Source organism: Delphinus delphis, chromosome 8 (genome assembly GCF_949987515.2).
Source record: "Delphinus delphis chromosome 8, mDelDel1.2, whole genome shotgun sequence".
NCBI classification, from domain to species: Eukaryota; Metazoa; Chordata; class Mammalia; order Artiodactyla; family Delphinidae; genus Delphinus; species Delphinus delphis.
In genome coordinates, this window is record NC_082690.1 from 100089540 (window position 1) to 100114550 (window position 25011).

A 25011-nucleotide genomic window follows, 5' to 3' on the forward strand; every position below is an offset into this window, starting at 1 on the left:
CTTAGCCTCCGACTAAACGTCCGGGTCCTGGGGAAGCCGCTGCGCGCGATCGCTCCCTGCTCTTGCTTCCCGGGGGCGGGGGGGCGGGGGGGGTGGGGGGAGAATGGTCCGAGCCTGGCGATCCCCGGCCCGTGCCTCCTACGCCGAGGTGGTGCGCGGCGCCCGGTTCAGGGGGCCCCGCTCGTCCTGGGATTGGGCCCGGTCCCTCTGCGGGGGCGCCGCGCGGCTACCCCGCAGCCAGTCGAGCAGGCCTGCGGGTCCGAGCGGGGACAGGCCGCGGCCGCGCAGCGAGAAGGAGGAGGCCGAGGTGTTGGTGGAGGAGGTGCGGCGGCGGCGGCGGCTGCTGCCGCCCCCGCCGCCCAGCTCGCTGTCGTCCACCAGCACGCTCTCCAGCACGCTCCGCAGCGAGCGCCGCAGCTTGCGCAGCACGTCGGGGCAGGTGAACACGTAGAGCAGCGGGTTGACCACGCTGTTGACGAAGGCCAGGCTGCTGACGAACGGCAGCCCGCGCCACACGAGCGGCCGCAGTGCGGGGTCCGCGTGCGCCCGCGCCTCCAGCACGCTGAACACGTGGTAGGGCCCCCAGCAGAGCGCAAAGGCCGCCACCACGGCCGCCACCAGGCGCACGAAGCGGCCGGGCCGCCGGCGGCTGCGGTGGCGCAAATGCGCGCTCACGGCCACGTGGCTCGAGGCGATGATGGCCAGCGGCACAGCGAAGGCCAGCAGGAACTTGCTGACGGCCAGGGCCGTCTGGCGCGAGTTGCACGTGGCATCGCGGTCGGGCCCGGGATTCAGGAGCAGCACGTTGTAGTAGCACATGATGCGCCCGTCCACCCGCGGGATGGTGTCCCGGAAGATGAAGTAGGGCACGGTGTTGAGCACGGCCAGGGCCCAGAGCGCCAGGCATACCCTGTGAGCCACGGCCACCGTGCGGTGGTTCTGCGCCCACACGGGCCGCAGCACCTGCAGGCAGCGGTCCAGACTGATGGCGCTGAGCAGGAAGCCGCTGGCGAACATGTTGAGGAAGAAGATGGAGGAGTGCAGCTTGCAGAAGGTGGTGCCCAGCTCCCAGGAGTGGCCCACGGCCAGGAAGTAGGTGAAGAAAGGCAGGGAGGCGGTGGCCAGCAGGTCGGACAGTGCCAGGTGCAGCACCCAGGTGGTGACCACGGTCTGGCGCATGCAGCAGCCCACCACGAAGAGGATGAGCCCGTTCTCCACGAGGCCCAGCAGCGAGGCCAGCCCGTGCAGCAGCACCGACACGTGGTCCATGTAGCGGATGCTGGAGTTGCTGTGGCTTTGGAGGTGACTCATCTGCTCCAGGAGGGGACAGAGGGGTTTCATCGTGACGTTGGCCGACATCGTGGGCTCTGCGGCGGAGAGAAAGAGGCACTGCGGTGAGCAATGCCAGGAAACGGGCAACCCTGGCCAGGAGATGGGACTCTGACCCATGACAGGTATAGGTGAGGCCCCTGGGGATCAATGAAGTTGAGCAAGGGCAGTAAGGTGGGGGATGACATCCCAGCCCCACCACCTGCTCGCTGTGCAACCTTGGGCAATACACTTAACCTTTCTGAGCCTGTTTGCTCCTCGTAACATGGATGGCTGTCATACAGGGTCTAGGTCATAGGGTTGTTGGTTGTTGAATTAAATGAATGAATAATATATATAAGCATTTCAAGCAAGAGTAAGCGTGCAGGAAGCACTGCATCAGTGGCGCCGTGATTATCATTAAGCAGATGGCCTCAGATCACTTGGAGAAATAGGAACCAAGGTCAGGCCACGAAGGGCTCCTTTTCCCAATCCCCAGAGCACTGGGGTGTGAGCGAGGCCCCCCTGAAGGGCAGGAGGATTCAGCTGGGCTGGAGGATGGGAATGGAAGGCGGAGTCCGTGCATTTAAGGGATGACCCACCCACACACCCGCCCACGGCACCCCCGGACCTTGCCTCTCTGCAGATCGTCCTGTGGCCCTTCGCTCCCAGAGCGGTGGCTGCTTGCGAGTGTTGACTGCAAGCAGTGGAGCCAGCCCCTCCTTTGGTAGTTTAAGAGGAAATAAGATAAGAGCAGGGAGAGAGCTGGGCAGAAGGAACTACCAGATTTGGGCTCTGGAGTCCCAGTAGGGCCAAAAGACCTCTCCCCTGCTCCGGGGCAGCCACAGGCGCTCGGCCAGCCCCAGGAAACCCAGCCCTGTTCATACTCATTCAACAGCTATTTATTGAACGACTACTCAGCTAAGCGCTGGAGAAGCCAGCCCCTGGCCAGATGTGCAGACCCACAGCCTCATCAAGAACCTGAGGCTGGAACTTGCCTGGTGGCGCAGTGGTTAAGAATCCGCCTGCCAATGCAGGGGACACGGGTTCGAGCCCTGGTCCGGGAAGATCCCACACTCCGCAGAGCAACTAAACCCATGCGCCACAGCTACTGAGCCTGCGCACCACAACTACTGAAGCCCGCGCACCTAGAGTCTGTGCTGCGCAACAAGAGAAGCCACCGCAATGAGAAGCCCGTGCACCGCAATGAAGAGTAGCCCCGGCTCGCCGCAACTAGAGGAAGCCCGCACGCAGCAACGAAGACCCAACGCAGCCCAAAATAAATAAATAAATTTATTTTTTAAAAAAATAATAAATAACCTGAGACCATCTGATGTGGAGCCAGTGGAGATCAGTGAGGGCAGAGGAGGTCAGGGTGGGAGGCTGCCTGCAGGAGGTGGGGACTGACAGATAGCAGGGGGTGGGAACTCGGATTGTCCTGGGCCCCCCATGACATGCCAGGGACTGTGGTAGATCCTTTACGTAGGTACTCTCTTGCTACAGCTCTAGAAGAAAACTGCTGGTACTTCTCTCCATCCCGTTTTGCAGATGAGGAAACTGAAACTCAAGTGTTTAAATCACTTACCCAAAGCTTCCCGAACAACACAGGCATGTGGAGGAAGGACAGTTTAGCACTCAGCCTGTTCTCTTTCCTCTACCTCTGCTCTAAGCACGAGATGACGGAGAAAGAAGAGAAGGAAAGTGGGGTGGGGGGGGAGGTGTTCTTCAGTATTCGTCTTTCCACGGGAGGCACTGTTGGCCAGGATGAGAAAATCCACACCCTTCTCCAGGGACCGCGGTCCTTCGTAGGGTGAGGGTGCCGGATATCAAACTAGAATTTCCTTGACAAGTGAGCTGCTTGGAGCTGGGGACATGCAGGTGGGGGGAGGGGAGCTGTTGTCCCCGTGCTCCCTGAAAATGCTCGTATTTCCCAAGCTCTAGAGTCTGCAGAGTGATTACATTCACAATGACCCTGTGAGACCGCATTTTTTAGAAGAGGAAACAAAGGTTCAGAGAAGCACAGCAACTTGCCCAGGGTCCCTCAGCTGCAAACACACACAGGAGCCATCCCCTCTCTGTGCTGAAACATTCCCTTTAGCCCCATCTAAGTCCCATGGGGATGCTCAGACTGTGCCCTGGGGGCTGAGTATGCTGCCCGCATACCCAGCTGGGAGGTAAGCTACTTCCCCTTGCCGGCCCCCACTTGGCCGTCTGTGCCCAGAGCCACAGTGTCACCTCCCCGGCTGAGTGAGGTGTCCTCATTCACAAAGCACCCAGTATGGGCTTCCTGGCTGACAGAGTCCGGCCTCCAGCCTCCCCGCGTTCTCAGGGAGCCCAGCAGCGAAGGTCCTGCTTTGACAGAGGGCTGGGGTCAGAGAATACCAGCTTTTGGTGTCAGAGACCTGGCTTCGAATCCCAGCTCCTCGGCTTCCTGGCTGGGTGCACCTGGGTCGTTTACCTGAAGGCTGCTCGTGTAACCCTCCCCCCAGACCGCTCCTGAGTCTGGAAAGAGAAGCTTTAATGGTTGACCACTGCACCTGGCATCTAGTTACTCCCTAGGAAAATGTAGTCCTTTCCTCCTCAGAGCAGCAAGTCCCCTGCAGTCTTTGGTAAACCCAACCCTCTGCCATCCTAGCTGGTAACAGCCCTCTCCTTTGATAAAACTGTGCCTTCTCTTCCGGGTCCAGAGAGGGCACTGAGGCTGCCCAGCCCTGGGGCCACCGTCTCCTTACCTGGGCACAGAGGGAGCACAGGATTCCAGCCCCAGAGGCAGTCAGCTTCTGCAGGCAGCGGGCAGGCAGAGGCAGGGGAGGGAGGCTGAGGGAGGAAATAGATGTCAGCCCCAGAGTGTGTGTGTGTGTGTATTTAGGGGTGGGGTGGGGGGAGGCGGGGACAGCTAGAGAGTGAGTTGTCACACTGGTGTTCAAGTAACATCCATCTCCATTGATGCGGACTGGATGTAACTGCCGGCAGCCCAGCTCATCCTACCTCCCTTTACGAAGGAGATTTTGCAAAAGCCCAAGGTCAAGTACGAGTGCACATGGGGACATAGGTGTGAGCCAGAAAGTGTGAGCCCTAGTGTGCATGGGGGGTGCTTTTGAGAGCGACAGGTGTGTAGGAGAAGTGAGGAGGAGGGCGTCCTGTCCGTCTGTCCACTGTCCTAGACTGCCCACCCCTGACCCCATCACCCTCAGGAAAGAAACTGGTGCGGCTCCTCCCATGTGCCCGGGCAGCATGGGGGGCCCGTCTGCGAGGGCCCCCAGGGGCTCTATGGCCAGGAAGGCAGGGCGGGGCCGTGGTAAGAACACAGGCCTGGCTGTCCATGCTGCCCGCATGCCCAGCTGGGAGGTAAGCCACTTCCCCTTGCCGGGCCCCACTTGGCCATCTGTGACCAGAGCGACAGTGTCACCTCCCAGGCTGAGTGAGGTGTCCTCATTCACAAAGCATCCAGCACACAGTAGGTACTCATAAAAATCAGGTTTCTTCCCTCTTGGGGAAAAATGGGTATAGGCTGCAGGGCAAAGGCAATACAGCTTTTATTTTAAATGGGCTGCGAATTGCCTGGAAGTCCAGTGGTTAGAGCTCCACGAGCTCACTGCCAAGGGCCCAGGTTTGATCCCTGGTCAGAGAACTAAAAACCCCACAAGCCATGTGGTGCAGCCAATAATAATAATAATAATAATAATGAAATGGGCTGGGCTCGGAGCCCATGGATGAGATGATTGAACTGGACACATTTGCGTTGACCTGTTGCCTAAGTCTTCACTCCTGTTCGCTGACCAAGATTCCTGGGACCTTTCCTCCAACCTCAGCATCCCAGCCACCAGGATACTCAAAACATGTTAAGAACTCAGTACCCCCAGATCAGGGCCAGGGCACCCCCATAGGATTGACTCCACAAAACTCTTCCATTTTGGTACAGACTTAATTCAGGGCCTGGCACTGGATACATTTGCTGACAGACTGCAATCCTGAGTGAAGAATGTGACGGGGAAACTATTGCTCGCTGTCGTCCAAGACGGAGGATCAGTAAGAGCCTTGATTAAACAAATCAGTAGCACTAGGGCAACGTCCCCTTTCCTCTTAGTGACAGAGGGTCTCCGTCTTCTGAAGACACGTGCCTACAGCCCTCCCTAGATAGATGTTTCCGTTCCACTCGGGGGAAAGTACCTTCATCCCCATCTACCCCCCTCCACACCCAACCTGCTGAGCCATAGACATCCTCTAAGGCCATGCAGGCAGCGGAGTGTGGCAGGTGACCTTGGGCAAGTAACTTCACAGCAATAAAATATGAATTTTTTTAAAGGTGCTCCTTCTGCACGGTCCCTGCCCCAAAGTGGTGCACAGACTGCTCTTTGGGCTTAGAAGGAATCCCCGCTTGGGAATTCCCTGGCAGTCCAGTGGTTAAGACTCCATGTTCCCAACGCACGGGGCATGGGTTTGATCCCTGGTCGGGGAACAAAGATCCCGCATGCCACGTGGTGCGGCCAAAAAAAAAACAACAAGAAGAATCCCTCCTTTCCTCCTATAACATACCTTAGCTCTAGGGCATCAGGCTTGGGGTGGGGTCCAGCCCTCCTCCTGGCTCTCAGCCCTCCCTCACCCCCTCCACCAGGTACCCTTGAGCAGTGAACAGTCTGCACAAGCCCTGATGGCAGCCCTGCTCACCTGCAACGCTCACTCCTCTGCCCCTTCCCCCAACCCTCATTTCCAATCCTGTAATCACTGTGGTGACTGTCTCCCAACCATCCCCAAGGACAATTTATGAAAAGTTACTAAAACAAAGGAAGAAAGTACTCCAGACCAGCAGCGCCCTAAGGCATTTTCTAAACAAGGAGGCAGGGATGTTGTTCCTGTGGGGCCCTTGGCTGCACTCCCACGGTGTAAACTGCTTCCCACACAAGTCCCTCAGGCTCCACACAGAGGTGGCCTGGGCGGGAAGGAGTTGGAGTTGGGGTAGGAGGTGGCACGGGGAGGATGTTCCGCACCAGACACTCGAGAGAAAAAGTCTCGTGAGCCGTGGGGACTCTGAGCTGGGGCTCCCTGGCTGAAAGCAGAGGACAGGCGCCTCCAGGAGAAGATGCGATCAGAGAACCCTGCAGAGCCCTTCGCAGTGTCGGGCGGGCACTGTAGGCAGGAGGACAGCCAGGCTGCCAAATGGGCCCGTGTGGCGCTCGGAGTCCGGAGGAGAGTGACGTGATCAGGGCCTTGGCAAATAGACCAGCCAGTCCCACTTTGAATGTGCCTCAGAATCTACTGGAGGGCTTGTGACGTCCAGACTGCTGGGTCCCCCACCCCTAGTGCGTGCGATCCAGAGGGTCTGGGGGTGCGGCCTGGGCATCTGCATTCCTGGCAAGTTCCCCAGAGCATGCTGATGCTGCTGGTTTGGTTGGGATGGAGAACTCGGGTTCCTTGCATCTGGTGCACTCGGAGCGGGGAGTGGCAGCTGGGTCCTGGTGGCACTGGGGGGGGGAGGGAGGGCTGTCCAGTGACCCCCCCCCCCCCAGGACCTGGAGAAAGATGCAGCCACCCCAGAGCACAGGCCATAGGCCCTGAAGCACAGCCTTCTCCATGGCTTGCAACTTGACATCAGAGCCTGAAAGAGCCAAAGTCAGGTCTGTCTCCCCATCAACCACACGTACTGCCCTGGAGGAGACGAACCAGGGTTCTGCTGCCTGTGGGAACTGTCCAGGTTCTCAAAGAGCCTTCAAGTCCTCTCGGGATCCAGCACACCGCCCACCAGTCCCTGCCCCATTCCTCTCGGCTCACCTCCAAGCCTCTGCACTCGCGGCTGCTGCTGCCTGGAATGCCTCTTCCCTCCCCCACTCATCTTGCAAGACCCCTTTCTTTCTTTTTTTTTTTCCTAACATCTTTATTGGAGTAGAATTGCTTTACGATGGTGTGTTAGTTTCTGCTTTATAACAGAGTGAATCAGCTATACATATACATGTATCCCCCTATCTCCTCCCTCTTGCATCTCCCTCCCTATCCCACCCCTCTAGGTGGTCACAGAGCACGGAGCTGACCTCCCTGTGCTATGTGGCTGCTTCCCACTAGCTATCTGTTTTACGTTTGGTAGTGTATATATGTCCATGCCACTCTCTCACTTCACCCCAGCTTACCCTTCCCCCACCCCGTGTCCTCAAGTCCATTCTCTATGGCAAGACCCCTTTCTGTGATCATCAGTGTCTCTGGGCTCCCAAGAGAATGATCATGGCATCAAGTGTGTTTAACGAACAGTCAAGGGAATGGGCCAACTACTCCCCAGCCATGGCGCCAAGCCCAGGAGGGCTTTCTCCCTCCGGCCCTGCCTTAGGAAGCAGGCTTTCATGTTCATTTCTGTCCTCTTTAAATAGTCAATAAAACAGGAAGTGAGATGCACAACAGGAAGCAGGTGAGGCATGCCCTGGAACCCTCCAGCTTCCCGTACGTGGGAGGCCCTGGAGTTGGCCACACACGGCAGAGGGGCAGGACCCCACATGACACCTTGCACCGGGTGGAGCACCCTAATGCCACCATCACCCACAGGTGGAGGCTTAGCTCCTCACATGGCCAATAAGCCCCTCAGTGATCTGGCCCTGCCTGTGCCTCCACCTTCATTTCTGCTTCTCCCTAGTCACCTCCTATCATCAGTCAGCATTCGTCACTGCAGCCCCACACCCTGTACATACCAGGCTGTTTCTGTTCCCTTGTGCTGTTTGCTCCCTGCTCTAGAATACCACTTCCTCCCTTGGCCTCTCTGTGAACTCCTATTCATCCTTCAAAATGCTGCTCAGAGGTTACCTCCTCTGGGAAGACTTTGCTGAGCCTTTCAGACCCTACCTCCCACACCCCTGCCTCTGCACCTCTGCCCTCCATGGTAACTTTCACACAACTGTTCCCCACCCTTATCACGAGCAACTGGAGGACAGAGACAGTTCCTATTTTATCTCCTCATCACCAAAGCCAAGCAGAGGGCCTGACATGTGGGAGGGCTCTCAGTGAACGTTTGCTGCACAGTGTGAGTCTCTAGTATTGGAGATTAGACCCAAAAAGAACCCCCAGTTCCTCACGGTGACCAATCCGGGTCCACTGTTACTCATGGCCTGATGCAATTCTCCCAGACTCTGTTTTCACCTGTGGTGGGTACAACCCTGGGGACTAGTAACTCTCTGTTATTATTAACTAATAACTTTTCTCAGACCCACATGTATACCAGTTAATCCTCACCAAAAAATATATACATATATATTTTTTATATGCATTACATATATATGCTGCACCCAGATAATCCAGGATGGTAGGGACTGTTATCTTACTCCCAGAGAAGAAAACAGAGAGGTTGAGTGGCCCAGGCAAGGCCACTCAGCCAGTGGGCAGAAGAGCTGGAACTCAGAAGCACGTACTCCAGGGACTTCCCTGGCAGTCCAGTGGTTAGGACTCCATGCTTCCACTGCAGGGGGCATGGGTTTGATACCTGGTCAGGGAACTAAGATCCCGCATGCCACGTGGTGCAGCCTAAACAAATAAATAAATAAGTAAAAAATAAATAAACCAGGAAAAAAAAAGAAGAAGAAGAAGGTGCTCCAGCACCAGAACCCAGCACTTCCCAGATGACTGGACTCTCTGAGGTTCATTGTCATCAGCTCTGCAGGATAAGTAGGGCTGACTTTCTGCTGTTAAACATGCTCCACGAGCTCCGGGAAGCATCTCTGCAGCCAGCAGGATCCACAGGTGTTACCAAGTCCAAGTTCGTACTGTTTGCCACGGGACAGGCCAGTAAACTGAGAGACCAATTGTTGGGGCAAGGCCTAGCGACTTATTCAGAAAGCCAGGAGACCAAGAAGATGGTGGACTTGTGTCCCAAAGGATCATCTTGCCTGAGTTAGAACTCAGGCTTCTTTTATACCAAAAGGTGTGTGTGTGGGGGGTGTGTGTAAAGTCGAACACTTCCTGGTTCCAGCCAGACTCCAGAGGGGATGTGTTAATTTCTTCTTTCCTACAGCCATTCACAGGTGGGCTCGGTCAGGATGTTTCCTGTGGGCTAAACAAAGGGATTTTAGCTTAACACTCATTACCTGGGTGGCAGGGTTCCCAGAGATGGGCCATTATGTATAATTGAAGCTTATAGGCAAAATCCCTTTAGTGATTAACTTGTAGCAAAAGCAATAGAATACAAAGGTTAAAGTAGAAGAAACAGATCCAATATGGAGTCAGATTTGTTCTTCCCCATGACACAGGGACCATGGCTAGGGCTTCCCCTGGGTCTGTCTGCAAGCCCCTGGGGTGAGGTGACCTGCTTCCTGCTGGGTCCCGTACATGCTTTGGTCCCTATGATTTTGTGTGGGGTTTTTTCCCCATGACACCAGCTGGGTGGCCTGCAATTCAATTCTGACACTATCTCCACGGAGATATAACATCAGATTCCACAGGGTAAGGACTCAGTCCTATAAGACTGTCCCCTCCCCCTACTCAGACACCAATCACAAGTCCAGGTGTCACCTCTTCTGATCTGAACTGGCTATCCGTCTGAGGTTCCAACGACCCTCTCCTTGGGTTTGATTAATTTGTTAGAACAGCTCACAGATCTCAGAGAAACGTTTTTCAGGAACAGCCAGATGGAAGAGATGCCCAGGGTAAGGTGTACGGGAGGGGCGCAGAGCCTCCGTGCTCTCTCGGTGCTACTCTTCCCATATCTCCACATGTTCACCAAAGTGGAAGCTCTGAACGTCGTCCTTTGAGGGTTTTATGGTGGCTTCACTACATAGACATGATTGATTGAATCATTGGCTGTTGGTGATTGACCTCAGTCTCCAGCCCCTCTTCCCTCCCAAGAGGTGGGGAAGGGGGGATGCGTTCTAATCCTCTAACCATGTGGTTGGTTCCCTTGGCAGCAAGCCCCCGTCGCTAGGTGCCTTCCTAAAGGAACCTCAACAACATTACAAAAGACACCTTTGTTTTGCTCTCCTCCCAGGAAATTCCAAGTGTGTTTAGGAGCTCTGCCAGGATGGGGACAAAAACCAAATATATATTTCTTATCATAAATCACAGTATCCCATTCCCCGGCAGCCTTGTCTTTCCAGCCTAGAAAGGCCCCTTCCTCCACTGGCACCCTCCCTCCATCCCTGGCTTTTGTTAGCAGAACAGATTGGGTGAGAACTTCCCTGATGGTCCAGTGGTTAAGACTCCGCACTTCCACTGCAGGGGGCACAGGCTTGATCTGTGATCCCTGGTCTGGGGATTTCCACCGCCTTCTGGTGCAACCAAAAATAAACAAAAAACAAAAAAACAGATGGGGTGGAGAACTGACATGGAATTCTCAGAACCTCAGTGACTTTGACCTTATTTTTTTTTAATATTTATTTATTTATTTCATTGCACTAGGTCTTAGTTGCAGCAGGCAGGCTCCTTAGTTGTGGCATGTAAACACTTAGTTGCATCATGCATGTGGGATCTATTTCCCTGACCAGGGAACAAACCTGGGCCCCCTGCCTTGGGAGCGTGGAGTCTTAACCACTGCACCACCAGGACAGACCCTTGACCTTATTTTTAATCCCACTTTACAGATTCAGAAACTCAAGTCCAATTTTCAAAAATAAAAAGGACTAAGTTTAAAAAGGTGAGAAAGAGATAAACAAACTGAGGTTTAGAAAGAGGCCAAGAGGGAAGCCAAGGTTCTAGGTCAAGTCACCCTGATCTGACCCTCTGTCCTCAACCATAAAAAATTATGGTGGTTCTCATCACTATCACGTTCAAATGATTACCACATGCAGATTGTTCTCATTGCTTTACATGGGTTATTTATTTAATCCTCAGAGCAACCCTACAAGTTCTGTGCCCTTATTAGCCCCATTATACAGATGAGGAAATGGAGTCACCAAGCCGGTAGGTGACTTTCCCAAGGTCTCTAATGGGTGAGCATTGGAGCTTCAGGCTTGAGGCAGGAGATAGATGGGCCCCAGGCTGAGCAGCCAGAGTCTGTTGCCTGCAACAGATACTCCAAGATGAGGAGCAAAAGAATAGCCCTTAGCTATAGCCCTGGTGGCGCAGTGGTTGAGAGTCCGCCTGCCGATGCAGGGGATGCGGGTTCGTGCCCCGGTCCAGGAAGATCCCACGTGCCGCGGAGCGGCTGGGCCCGTGAGCCATGGCTGCTGAGCCTGCGCATCCGGATCCTGTGCTCCGCAACGGGAGAGGCCACAGCAGTGAGAGGCCCGCGTACCGCAAAAAAAAAAAAAAAAAAAAAAAAGAATAGCTGAGCCGTGCCCAGAAAAGAGATAAAAGACCAAATATTCCTCATTCTTGAAGTCAAGGAGTCCTTCCCAACTCTACATGTGCAGAAAGGCTCCTCAGAGGTCAAAAGGGAGGGGGCATCATCTCATAGTAAGTGATGTCAACCTACCCATAGCTCTCTTCGCTAGAATCCATCTTGGCTAAGAGATGCGTGTGCACACGTGGGAGGACTCTGAGATAAACTAAATACAGCCTCAGAACCAGGCAAAGCAAGATGATTGGTCAAAGGAAACCGGGAAGGAATGCCCCATATAAGTGATTCAAACTATCACAAGGGCATGCATGACTCTCTCTCTCTCTCTCAGCCCGCCCGTGTGTTTATCCACACGTAACCCTTTTCCTCCTAATAAACACTTTACTTGTTTCACTACTTTCCATCTCTATATGGAAATTCGTCTCTACACAGCTGATGGGCCAGGGCTTTGTAACTGGCCACTTGTCCCTTGTGGTCTAGTGACTAGGATTCAGCGCTCTCACTGCCGTGACCTGACCTCAATCCCTGGCTGGGAACTGAAACCCTGCTTCAAACCGCTGCAGGCTGAGGCCACCCAGCATCGGGCAGATGAGCTCTGGTGCCCGTGAGTCTTTGCGAGAATGTAGAGTCATGACCAAGGTCTCAGGGCCCTCTCTCTCCAGGACAGCTCAGCACCACTTTTCTCGAAGGCATCCTTCTGCCCTTGGCCATGAGGAAGATCCCCTGCTCTTTCTCTGCCTTTCCAGGGACTTGGGAGAGACGCCTTCCTCATGAGTAAGGTCCGTGATCCGTTAGAAAACACCTCTCTGAGTATTATCTAATTCCATGCCTATTTTACAGATGGGGAAGGTCCCTTGGCTCCTGAGAGGTGAATGCAGGATAGAATCCAGGTCTCTCAACTCCTCTGTCTGGTGTTCTCCCTGGCACCTAAAATCCCCCATCAGGGAAAGCTCTCTGTTACAACAGAATGCGAAGCAATGTATTGACAGAAGGAATGATGGATTGGAGAACCAGCACACCAGTGGGTGAATGTTTGCTGAGAGGCGGGATAATTAAGTAGTCTCAAAATATCTCCCCATAATATACTTTCTATTTCCAAAGAGAAACACGGTAGCTGTAGAGTGGAGAAACCTGGCCAGCCCCATCTCACCCAGTGATCAAAGATCTATCAGCAGTAATAGGACAAGCCTATGATGAGCCTCTGGTTTGAATGCAATTAGAAGGACACAACATCACCTCTGGGGTGTTGCTGCCTGTTATGGGTTGAACTGTGCCTCTATTCATATATTGAAGCCCTAATCCCCAGTGCCTCAGAATGTGACTGTATTTGGAGATGGGGTCTTTAAGAAGTTATGAAGTTAACATGGGGCCATTAGGGTGGGTCCTAATCCAATCAGACTGGTGTCCTTAGAAGGAGAAGAATTTTGGACCCATAAAGAGACACCAGGAGTGTATGCGCACATGTGAGGGCTTAGCGAGAAGGCAGTCACCTGCAAGCCAAGGGGAGAGAAGCCTCAGAAGAAGCCGAACTTCTGACACCGTGATCTTGGACTTGCAACTTCCAGAACTGTGAGAAAATACATTTCTATTGTTTCAGCCCCCAAGTCTATGGTATTTTGTTTTGGTGGCCCTAGCAACCCATACACCACCAAAAATGCATGAACTGCGTCTAAGCAGGGGGAAACACGAGACAAACCCAAATGAGGGCCATGCTGCAAAATAACTGGCCTGTACTCCTCAAAAGTATTCACGCTATGAAAGACACAGACAGAGGGATTGTCCCAGATTGGAAGAGGCCCAGGGAACATGACCCTGACCTTGGACTGGACCTGGCCTGGGAAAAAATCTTTCTCCTTTGCTGTAAAAGCATGAGGACAATAGGTGAATTGAATAAGGTTCATAGCTTAGACAGTTGTGTCATACCAATGTTGAATCCCTGATTTTGATCTTTTAACTGTGGTTGCTTGTTTTTTAACAAATACACACAGCAGTGTTCAGAGTCAGTCACGTCTGCAACCAGCTCTCTCACGCTATAATGGAAGAAATTGCGTGTGTATGTGTGTGCGTGCGTACATACAATCGGAGAGAAGGTGAGCGCTGAAACAAATGTAAAAAGAAGTTAACAGTGAACGTTTGAGGAATCTGGGTGAAGGATATATGGAACTTCTTTTCAGTAAGAATGGAAGTATTTCAAAATAAAAAGTTGAAAACCTCCCATCGTCCCGCAGGAAGGTCACCTCACCAGCCCCTGCCCCCCTCCAGCCACATCTCCTCCCCTTCCCAGCCCAGCTTAAGTCCGATGTTTCCCCACCTCTCTATGCCCTGTCCTCCCCACCCCCCAAATCCCCTCCGCTTCGGCACAATACCGCTCTCCCCGACGGCACCCCCTGTGCCCACTGGCGCCTCTGCTTCTGCTCAGGCAGCCTTCCCTCCAGAAACTGCCCTGCCTCTGGGTTCGCAGGCTCTACCTGCTCTGCTCCCAGGGCCCTTAACACACAGAGCTTCCCCCACCTCGGCACTAACCGCAGTAAAAGTTGATCACTACCAAGTGTTCAGTCATTGTCACAAATGACTTATCACCGCCAGTATTTGTCTCTTTCAGTCTCCCGTCACCCTGCGAGGTAAGCAATATCAACCCCAATCCACAAACGGGAAACCGAAGCTCAGAAAAATGATGTGTCCCAGGTCACAGCCAGAAAGTGACCAGGGGGCTGGGCTGGAACCAGATTCTACCTACCAGGCCACATGCTCTCCCTGCTGCTATGAATTATAACGACCTGTGGGGACTAACGCTAGCCGAGCTGGGCTCCTCCAGACCCTGCGGTAAGGCTTCCAGGAGATGAGGACTGAGGACGGGGCCAGCCCCTCCCTCGGAGGACGGCCCCTGATGAGCTAATACAAGCAAGGCTTGGGACCCTGCTGGGCGCGTGCGAAGCGCCCCTGTCTGTGAACCAGGCTGGTTGATGTTAATAGACTTTATTTCTTAGAACTGTCCCAGATTTACAGAAAACCTGAGAAGATAGCACAGAGAGTTCCCATATACCCCACACAGCTCCCCCTGTAATTAACATCTCACATTAGGATGGTACATTTATTACAATTAATGAACCAATGTTAACACATTGTTACAACTAAAGTCCATTTCCTTAGCTTTCACCTAAGGTCCTTTTCTGTTTTAGGATCCCAGCCAGGAGGCCACAGTATCTAATTGTCTGTTCTCGTTGTTTGTTATGGGTGACAGCCACGGCGGTATTAATGGCCTTAATCCCCCAGGAGACCTCTAGGAGGTACTTCTTCTCCTGAGTGGGGAGTCTTCTCAGCAGAGTCCAACAGCCTCTGGCTTCCCCCTTCAGCATCCGTGACTCCTTCCCTCCATCCCTGTCTCCCCTCTCCCCATCCCAGATGAATTTGGGAACCCGTCTGAGGTGAACAGCTGCTCCATCTGTCATCACGGGTGACCGCCGAGCCCCAGGGGCCCGCGGTCTTTTTCTGCCAGTTACAAAGACTGCCATGTGCTGGAGAAGGTAGGGCTCTCACTGCTCTGGGGGAGACCCCACGGCTGGGAACCAGCTTGCCCTAACACAGTGTCAGGCTAGAGAGGCCCCTCCAGGACCAGGGACACATCAGAAGCCAAGGCCACTCCGCGGGCTGGTGGGTGAGGAAGGCTAAGTCCTGGGCACTGATCCTTCCTCTGCCCGGATGCTGCTCCCGTCGCCCTCTCTCCTGTAGGATGGGCGCTCCCACCTGAGGGTGTTCATGGAAGCTGTGCAGCCCAGTGGTCACTCTGATCATCTGTCCCAAACCTGATCACACCTGGACTCCAGACTCCCACCTGGCACCACCCACCACATTCTCACTTCCTGCCCCTCATCCGCATCCCCTCCGCCTACTCCAGAGGACAGCTTAGCCCATTTAACCCCTGCCTCACGGTCCCTGGACCCATCCACCCCACCCTAGCTCGACCCCAGCGGGGCACCTTGGAACACGGTGGGGAGCCGCTGACAAGCCAGCTTACGGAGGTACGGAGGAGTCCTCCATGTGCGCACACTCTGTCGGGAGACCTCCTGAGGATCGGGGGACCTGACAGCCCTTTGCTGGGCTCTACGAGGCCACTGCCCTCCATTCTCTGGAGGTCTGCAGCCCACATGGCTCCTTCTCATGTCCTCACCACGCTTGTCCCCAGCCCTAGGTACCCTCTGACTCAGGAACAGTGCCAGGTGGCCTCCAGGCACATCTCCCGCAGAGTGAGAAGAAGTTCAAAGGAAGCCCGTCAGCTGGCTGCTGTCTTGACAACACCAGAGAGGGTCCCTGTTACTATGGCAACACAGGTGCCACTTTCCAAACCAAGCAAGGCCCTTGTCCCCTGAATGCTGAAGGAATAGGAGGGCTTCCTCCCCGACCCCACTCACCAGTGATGAAACTGCTCCTCGCCCCGTTCCCAGGAGAGCCTGGCCCCCAGAATGGACCGCAGAAGAGATCTTTAGACGTGGTGACCACCTGCCCCAGCCTGATAACAGTTAATCTGTCTTTACATGTCCCCCTACCCGTAGATCTAGAACATTCCAGCGTGGAGGATAAATTAAATGGTGACCCTACTTTTAGAGTGTAGTTTGCCTGTCTGTTGCCTGCATGAGAAAGTCTGGTCTGTGAAGGCTTTGCTGGAGTTACCACTGCAAGAAAGGGCAGTGAGAGGAGCCAGGTCAGCCCTCAAATGCTGACGGTCGCCCAGGCCCTCCCCACACCGTGTTTATGATGGACCCTGAACCCCAAGGCACTGACCCTCCTCTTTGATCTGCCTTCGTCCCAGTGACTGTCCAGTGCTTCAGAAACAGTCACTTCGTCCTGGTGGTGTCCCGCGAAACAGCCTTGGTGTGCAGGACGCCAATCAATGTCCAACTGGTCTGCACCGCCCCCCAGCTGCTCCCCAACCAGGAGGCGGGATCCTCCGTGGTGTCCACGGCTGGCCCTCTCACCTGCTGTGACACCACAGTCCAGGTAGAGTGGGGGCCACACTGGTGCCCATGACCACCCCCTGGGAGGGCCTCGCCCAGCTGTCTCTTCCTACAGGTGGACAGCATCCAGCAGAACCAGTTGGTGTCCCACATCGGCATCTGGATGGGGCCACACGGTTCCATCATGTGGGACGGCGCCTTCCTCACACAGGCTGGGCCGCGGGCTTGGGTGTGAAGGGAGCACAGGCTTTGGAGCCATCTGGGGTCACGGCCAAGCTCTGCCATCACCCACGGTGTGACCTCGGATGACTACTTACCTCTTCCCAGCACCACCGGCCCCCCAGGCCGGGGCAACGCCTCTCAACCAGAGCTGATGTGAGCATTAGATCAGGCCTGCCCACGCCTGGCAGGCGGAAGCCACAGCCGGGCCTGAGAGGGCCGGAGTCCTCAAGAGCCCTCACCTTTATCCCTCCAGGAACTGAGCTGAGAAACCAAGCCTCAAGAAGCTGAAAAGTCCCCTTCCAGGTCCCAGGAAGAAGCCAAGGCTGTGCCTGACCGTCGCCACCTCCTGATCTCGGAGGTTACAAAGCCGCAGATGAGGCAGGAGATGGCTGGGGCTGAAGCCCTGAGGGTACGGGGTGGGGTGGGGGGGAGCTGAGGGAGAACCCCTCACTGAAAGGGGCCACCGGCACCTGCTGACTCAGGTGGCAAAACGAGCCAGGAGCCCAGGATGCCAAGGGGTAACCCCTGAGGACATCTGAGCTTGTCACACCTGTCTCTGAACCCCAGGCGCCAGGCGCCAACCTCAGCCTGAACTAATATGGTAACCACGGGGTGTAGGAATTCTGTGCTTGGCACTGAGTGGGTTTCCAGATGTCTTTTTTTCCCACCCTTCCTGCCATGAGGGCTGGGGCAGGCTGCTGGCGTCAGGATTCAAATGTCTTTTCCTTTAAAATGTTATGTATTCCCAGGGGGACCGGGGACAAATCTGTCACGTTTTGGACATCAGGATTTAACAGCTACGGGAGCTAGCCAGAATTCATCACAGAAGGGGAGCGTAAGGGGAAACAGCTGTAGGCCATCAGGAATGAGCTGGAGGGCCCTGCAGAGGAAAGGCCTTCCGGTCAGGGTGGAACCACTCGTGTGTACTGACACCTTCTTTGTGCCAGGCCCTGGTCTCCATTGGTAGGACGTCCTCCCCAAGGGCACCGGCCCAGGCCTGAACCCAGGGCTCTGCCACAAGTAGAAGTGAAGGTCGAGCGCTCAGGAGCTGGGGTAGGGTGGGTCAGCTCTTCTTACAGAACATCCCCGGGTGCCGGCCTGCCCCTACCCCCACCGGGTGTGTGCAGTGCCACGCAGGCCAGCCAGGCGCACGGGACCCAGTGGCAGACCAGCCACAACTGCAAGGACAAGGATGACCCCAGCGCGCTATCTCGTGACCTCACTTGATCCTTAAGCACAGCCTTTGGAGGGAGGGGGTCAGCGCCATTGTGCAAATGAAGAAATTGAGGCTTAGGTTAACCGGCCAGTAAATGCTGATAAGATTCAAACCCGGGTCTGTGAGATGACAGAGCTTTCCGAACAGGGTGGGCATCTGTCAGCCCCATGGGGCTCCAGCCTTTCCATCTAGAAGATGGCCTGGCACAGCAGGCTCGAACTGTCCCGAGAAGACAAGACGTGGTGGGCAGAGGACGGGCAACGATGCACATCACCCAGGTGATTGCAGGTAGCGTCCATCCGCCCCCTGGACAAAGCCTCGTATGTCGCATCCACACAGTACAGTGATCTGCATGCGCTGATTCTGTGTCTTCTCTCCTCCATCCTCTCCAACTGGGACTTCAGGCTTCACATCCACTGTGTCTTCAATGCCAGTGACTTCCTGCCCCTCCAGGCGTCCCGCTTTCCTCCCCCATCCAGCCACTGTGACCCAGTACAGCCCCCTGAGGCTTCAGCTGCAGATCGACAAGGGAAAAGGGTACGGTGTCCCTGTGCTTTCTCTACCCACCCCCACTTCCCAGACATACAGCCAAACGAAGTTCATGAGCCCCTCTCCCTGCAGACAAGGCTTCTAGTTCCTACCACAGGGAGAGGGACCACCCCATTGTGGGGCTGCTTCAAGAGTCTGACCCCATGGAGGTCTGGCTCCTGCAGAGGACAGACCCCATGCTGGTCTTGGTGCTGCATAAGCACTGGGCCGCTCCCAGCGCCAACCCCTTCCAGTATCCTCAGTGGCCCATCCAGTCGGGTGAGTGGCGGTGGTGCTGGATCTGCCCCTCCCCTCCCCCTCCTTGACTTCTCTCCTCCCCAGGTGTCCTTTCGGTGACAGCTCAGGACCTGAATGATGGCCTTGGAAGGGTAGCTTTGCCCTGCCACTCTCACTACCAGTGCTTCACTGTTGCCGCCTTCGCCCCCCTGGACACTGGCTCCTGGAGGGGCTGCGGGGGACCACTCAGAAGCATGTGTTCTTCCTGCCTGCTCCCCATCTGCTAAGCTGGGATGAGCGGGTCACCGAATCCCTCCAGCCCCCTGCGAGCTAATGCGGACAAAGGTCTCCGGACGGGGCTTGGTCTTCCTGAGTGCTGTGCAGGGCAGTGAGCCCCGACCTGCAAACCACTCCAGAGGGAGGAAGGAAAATGCCGGATCGTGAAGGCAATCAACCCTAACCTGAGCCGGGCATGGTGCTCCAGAGTGGCCTCACTTCTGACTCTAGAAATGATGTGTTCAGCATAATTCTGCTTTGAATTTTATTTTAATTCATTAGTTTTATTTTTGGCCGCGTTGGCTCTTCGTTGCTGCGTGCGGGCCTCTCACTGCGGTGGCTTCTCTTGTTGCGGAGCTTGGGCTCTAGGCACGTGGGCTTCAGTAGTTGTGGCATGCAGTCTCAGCAGTTGTGGCTCGCGGGCTCTAGAGCACAGGCTCAGTTGTGGTGCACGGGCTTAGTTGCTCCGCGACATGTGGGATCTTCCCGGACCAGGGCTCGAACCCATGTCCCCTGCACTGGCAGGCGGATTCTCAGCCACTGCACTACCAGGGAAGTCCCTCTGCTTTGAATTTTTATAACTCAGCTTCTGCGGAAGGTAAGTATGGATACATTTAGGATCTTCTACATATTCTATAAATGGCACCACAGGCCACACACTACTGTTTAACTGTCGTTCTACTGAACAATATAAATCTTTCACCTTAATATAGACAGATCTCTCTCTCTATATATATATTTTAAAAATATTTCCCAGTCTTTTTTTTAAAATTTATTTTTATATTTATTTTTTGACTGTGTTGGGTCTTCGTTTCTGTGCGAGGGCTTTCTCTAGTTGAGGCAAGCGGGGTCCACTCTTCATTGCGGTGCGCGGGCCTCTCACTATCGCGGCCTCTCTTGTTGCGGAGCACAGGCTCCAGACGCGCAGGCTCAGTAGTTGTGACTCACGGGCCCAGTTGGTCCGCAGCAAGTGGGATCTTCCCAGACCAGGGCTCGAACCCGTGTCCCCTGCATTGGCAGGCAGATTCTCAACCACTGCGCCACCAGGGAAGCCCTCTATATATTCTAAATAGAGGCATGACATTCCATCAGATGTAGACAGATGTCACTGGTTAGCACCTGGGAGGGTAGCTGACTAACCTGCTCAGCTGCGTGCCTCTTCCTGAGCCAAGAGACCCCCGCCTGCTGGATGAAGGGGTGCCTGCTGGTTACGCTGCTGGGTGCCGGTTCAGGTCAGTTCCTCCTGCTTCTACTCCTTTATTTATTTATTTATTGTGGCTGCGCCAGGCCTTAGTTGCGGCACGCAGGATCTTCACTGCGGCACGCATGCAGGATCTATTTCCCCGACCAGGGATCAAACCCGGCCCCCCTGCACTGGGAGTGTGGAGTCTTACCCACTGGACCACCAGGGAAGTCGCTGCTTCTACACCTTTTGGGAGCTGCCCGTGGCTTTGTGTTTCTGGAAGCCATGGTAACCCGCCCCCCCCAACCCTGCCCCCCAGTCATTGGTCATTGAGGGCCAGGAAGAGAGGGCGCCAGACATCTGCTCTCCTGCTGCCCAGTTAACACCACGTCCTCGGAATCCCCTCTCCCCATCTGTCGGGTGGCAAAGGGAGCAAGTCGGCCCTCCCAGGGGGACTCTGAAGGCCGGGGCCAGGGCTCTACACGGCAGAGCGGTTCCCTCCCGCAGGGTCCACTACTGCAGACGTGAGCCATCCAGAACGAGGGAGGCACAGATTCCAAGTTGGGAAGCAGCACCTATGACTCTGTAACTCGTGGGACTTGGGCTGGTCAGCATGCCCAGATCTCTTGCCTCCTGCCTGGCCGGCAGCAGTGTGGACCTGGCTGGGTTCCAGACGCCATGTCCCTGCCTCAGTGCTTCGTGCCCAGGGCTCTAAGCCAGCCCCATGCCTTGATCTTATCCTCATCCCGCCAGGTTTACTTCCTTTGCGGCACCTCTGCCTGCTGCCCCTCAGGGCTAAAGACTTACTCGACCACATGTAGCTCTGGGGCTGCAGGTGAGTCCAGGGTGGAGGACAAAATAGGGGGGTTCTTTGTTCTTTCGTGTCTGCAGGCCTGTTCCTGGCTTCTGAGCCACGTGGGGAGCAGGATGGCAGTGAGCCTCAGGTCACCACAATGACATTGCCAGGCCCAGAGCATGGTGAGCTCTCCTGGGCCACTGGGCTTTGAGGATTCCTACAGGTGGGAGTCTACGCTGGGGCCTGCAGGTATGAGGCTGTGGGCAGGCCCCTCAGGCCTTGGCCCTCCAGGGTGCGCTGACAAAATGGGGAAGCTCTGGCTATCGTGAGGGCAGGAGATGGTGTAACTGAATTCATTGGGGAACTAAGCGAAGCTAGCCGGGGTCCACCTCATCTGCAAAAGGGCAGCTTCAGCTCTGCCCAGTGTGATTCCCAAGGGCTGGGGTTTGGGGAGAGAGTTGGAGGGGCCCTTGCCCAGCCCTGCCATCCTTCAGATCCCTTTTGTCTGGCAGGTTCCACCATGAGCTGCAACCCAAGACCTCGCCTCTGGGGAATTCTTTTGCTGTTGGCTGTTGCCCTGGTCCGAGGGGTTGGCGTCTTTGTGGACCTGAACCAGGCCAAGCCCAGAAGCTCCTGGAAGGCAACAGAAGGTGAACAGGCTGAATAGACCCTTGTTTCAAGCCTAGTGAAAGCAGGTGTGGAAAAGCTACTTGTGGTGACTAGACAGAATTATTCTCAGCTTAGACACTTGCGCTTCAGAGGCAGCTCTGTCCTTCCAGAATTGCGGCCTCTATTATTGGGTACCGTCCAATGCCTTGCAGGACTGAATTTAGGAGACTTCGCCTCTCCGCAAGGACAGGCAGCGTTCCAGGCAGAGAAAGCAGGACGAGAAGGTAGGGGGAGGTCAACTCACGGCAGAGTCAGAGAACAGCAGTAGCTGGGAATCGGGAGCCTGGCGGGGCTAATGGCCTGTGAGGGCTTGTCACCTTCTCACAGCCACAGGAGTTCTGACTGGGCGTCCTCGAAGCATGCCACCATGCCATCATGGATGAGGGAATCCAGAGCTCCCGGGGCCGAAAGAACTAACCTTGACTTGAACAAGCTCCTCCCAGGCCCCCTCGAGCCTCCCAGCCTCCCATAGAGGACGCTGGCTACTCCTCCCCTCACCAGCCCCCCTTCCCACTCACTTGGCCCCTGGGACTGGTCCACACGGGGATGGTCGGCACAGGCTGAACGGCAGCCTGTTGGCCCTGATGCTGCCTGATGCCATAGTGGCAGACAGGTCAGTACCAGTGCTGGCTGTGCTGCCGACCGTCTGCTCGTGTATGACACGGACCTTCATCTCTGACTTGTTGGTCTGGAAAGCTCTTTGCTGCCATGTAGAGCTTCTAGGGTGGGAAAGGTAACCCAACCTAGGCGGAATGGGCTGGGTTCAGCTGGCTGCTGGAGAATCTGGTGGGGAAGTGAAACTTGGTTTCAGATACCTCTCTGGCCTTTGGTAGGGCGTGAGTTAGAGAAGTGGCGTAAAGGGAACCACAGTGCTTGAGTCAGGCCCGTGGCCTTGACACCATGCAGGCACTCTCCAGCCCTGGCCAGCTCCATCTTTTCTGTTTTCAGGATACTGGTCGAATACAAGCCAGGCTATTTGATTATAACCCTGGCTCTGCCTCTTACTAGCTGTGTGATATGGAGTTATTGAACTCTTCTGGACCCCGGTTTCCTCATCTGTAAAATGGGAATAATACCTATCCCCATAGGGGTGTTGGATAAAATGAATTAATAGATAAGAATCCTTAGAATAGTACATAACAGCCAACATTTACTGAGTACTATTAACTACCAGAATTTCTCCTCCTCCTGCCCCAAAATTAATGCTTACCTAAATTTTTTTTTTCTTCCCCATATGAGGACAAGCTTATAGCTCAGGATGAGGAGGGGCTAGGGGAAGCAGCTGCCTTAGGCTCTTCTAGCAGAATAGAGCACTTAGGCAGGAAGATCCAGACACCTGCTATGGAAGTTAGTTAAGGAACTCCCCTTAGCTGGGACTGTTTCCCCATCTGTGACTAGGGATGACTTGTTCTGTCCAACCTCCTGGCTTGTACAGGGCCTACGGGATATACTTTTCAGGGTTAGTGTGAAATAAGTGAGGATTCTCAGCTTGGATGTTATTTGGAGGAGCCAGGCTGACAGGCTCTGAGGGGTCAGGGATTCAGTTCCATCCAGGGCCAACTCTTCTTACCATTGCCTTCATTGCACGAGCTCATTGTGAGCGTTTAAACAGCACGGAAGGGTGGTTCTGGGAACGGCATCGATGCTGTGTTTAAACCAAGCATGAGTCTATAGATGCCAACTGGAATCACATCACGTAATCAACTTTTCTCTTTAACTTTTTTTTTCATGCGAAGGTAGACATCTTGTGTCCTTACCTATTACTTGTAACAGCTGCATTCTCCTTCATATCATGGTTGAACTATATATTTGATCTCCTTTTTTAAAAACAATGTTTTTTTATTAAAAACAATTAAAAAAATTTTTTTGACCGGGCCACATAGCTTGCAGGATCTTAGTTCCCTGACCAGGCATTGAACCTGCGCCACGGCAGTGAAAGCAGCAAATCCTATGCACTAGACCACCAGGGAACTTCCTGATCTTCGAATACAATTATGTAAGCATGTAATTCTTCGTATACCATTTTCTCAGAAGAAATTCTTAGAACTGCTGGGCTGAAAGCTACGCCCCTCTTGACCGTAGGGCTCTGGGAACGTACGGGTGCCTGTTCCCCACACTCTTGCCACCACAGGTCAGTAGCGTTCTACGGCTTTGCCTATCGGAGCATCATTGGGTCAACAGCATTGCTGATTTAACATGGACCTCTTTGATTAGACGCCAAGCATCTTTATAGCCGCTTATATCTTATAAATTGCCTCTTTGTGTCTCTTATCTATTCTCCTGAGTTTGTTTCCTTGCCTGTAAAGAGCTTTCATACGTCAAGGGGTGGATATCCTCATGTTTCAAGTTTCCCACTGAGTTGGCCATTGGTTTTTTTTTTTTTTTTTTTTTTTTTTTTTGCGGTACTCGGGCCTCTCACTGCTGTGGCCTCTCCTGCCGCGGGGCAACAGGCTCCGGACGCGCAGGCTCAGCGGCCATAGCTCACTGGGCGCAGCCGCTCCGCGGCATGTGGGATCTTCCTGGACCAGGGCACGAACCCGTGTACCCCGCATAGGCAGGCAGACTCCCAACCACTGCGCCACCAGGGAAGCCCTGGCCATTGGTTTTTCTTCATGGGGTCCTTCCATCCTGCTGTTTGAAAGGATTGTGTAATGATGAATATTATTTCCGTCCTATTTTTATCTTTAAATGTAGCAAAGACCTTCCCTACCCTATATGCTCATAAAAGTATCCATTAACTTTTTGTAAAAAGTTAATGCAGGTGTTTTTCTCCTGCTGTTGCATGTATACAGGCTCATGATTTTGATAGGTAACTTCGGCAAACGCTATTTCCATTGTACATAGATTTCTGTCAACACTTCCACGTCAAAGGGTCCTGTTTACAGAAACAAATGTACAAAGTATGTGAACAATGAAGGTCCTTGCAGCACTAAGCTCCCTGTGCTTTCCCTGGAGGGAAGCAATCTAAGTTTTGACTTTCCTGGATATCAAAATCCAGTCCAAATTTGCCCAATTTAAAACTTCTTCCCTCACCTGAAACCACCTCCTGGTATAAGAAGGCAGCTGAGCCTTGAGAACAGTTGAGTCAGACTTGATGGGGATAATTAACAAACCACTTTTGCTGACTTGTGGCAGGAAGCAGAGCTGCTCGGCTCCTGTCACGTTTTCTCTCTTCCTGCCTTTTGGGGACAGGGACAGGGGCCGTGACTGCAGCTAGGGGATACTCAAGGGGGATCTCCTCCCTCTCCATCTACCCCTGGCTCCCTCATCTTTACACTGAGATCATGGCGCTTTGCCTTAAATAAAAAGGAGAATACTTCACAGCCTGTTTCTTCAACTTAAGCAAAATTCAACTCTGTAAAGTGTGACTCCATGCCCAGA

The 25011-nt window shown here is 54.2% G+C and overlaps 2 protein-coding genes across 2 annotated transcripts; one reads left to right on the forward strand and one right to left on the reverse strand.

Annotated features, from left to right (window-relative positions):
• Positions 1-138: 138 nt before the first annotated feature.
• PTGDR2 (prostaglandin D2 receptor 2) lies at positions 139-1360 on the reverse strand. Its single transcript, XM_060017439.1, has one exon. It carries the CDS (start codon positions 1357-1359, stop codon positions 139-141), a length of 1221 nt encoding a protein of 406 aa, XP_059873422.1. The 5' UTR covers position 1360.
• Positions 1361-2984: 1624 nt separating this feature from the next.
• Positions 2985-21628, forward strand: ZP1 (zona pellucida glycoprotein 1). The gene is given in 20 exon segments (XM_060019714.1): positions 2985-3118; positions 4473-4656; positions 14154-14172; positions 14954-15075; positions 15281-15339; positions 15341-15424; positions 15741-15817; positions 15820-15879; positions 16359-16546; positions 17036-17134; positions 18281-18414; positions 18416-18483; positions 18563-18752; positions 18812-18828; positions 18831-18859; positions 18862-18958; positions 20839-21011; positions 21100-21136; positions 21139-21210; positions 21474-21628. Coding segments are annotated over 20 exon segments (1998 nt in total).
• Positions 21629-25011: the final 3383 nt, after the last annotated feature.

Excerpts from the sequence above, each read along its gene's own strand:
- PTGDR2 (XM_060017439.1), bottom strand. The coding sequence starts at position 1,359 with ATGTCGGCCAACGTCACGATGAAACCCCTCTGTCCCCTCCTGGAGCAG.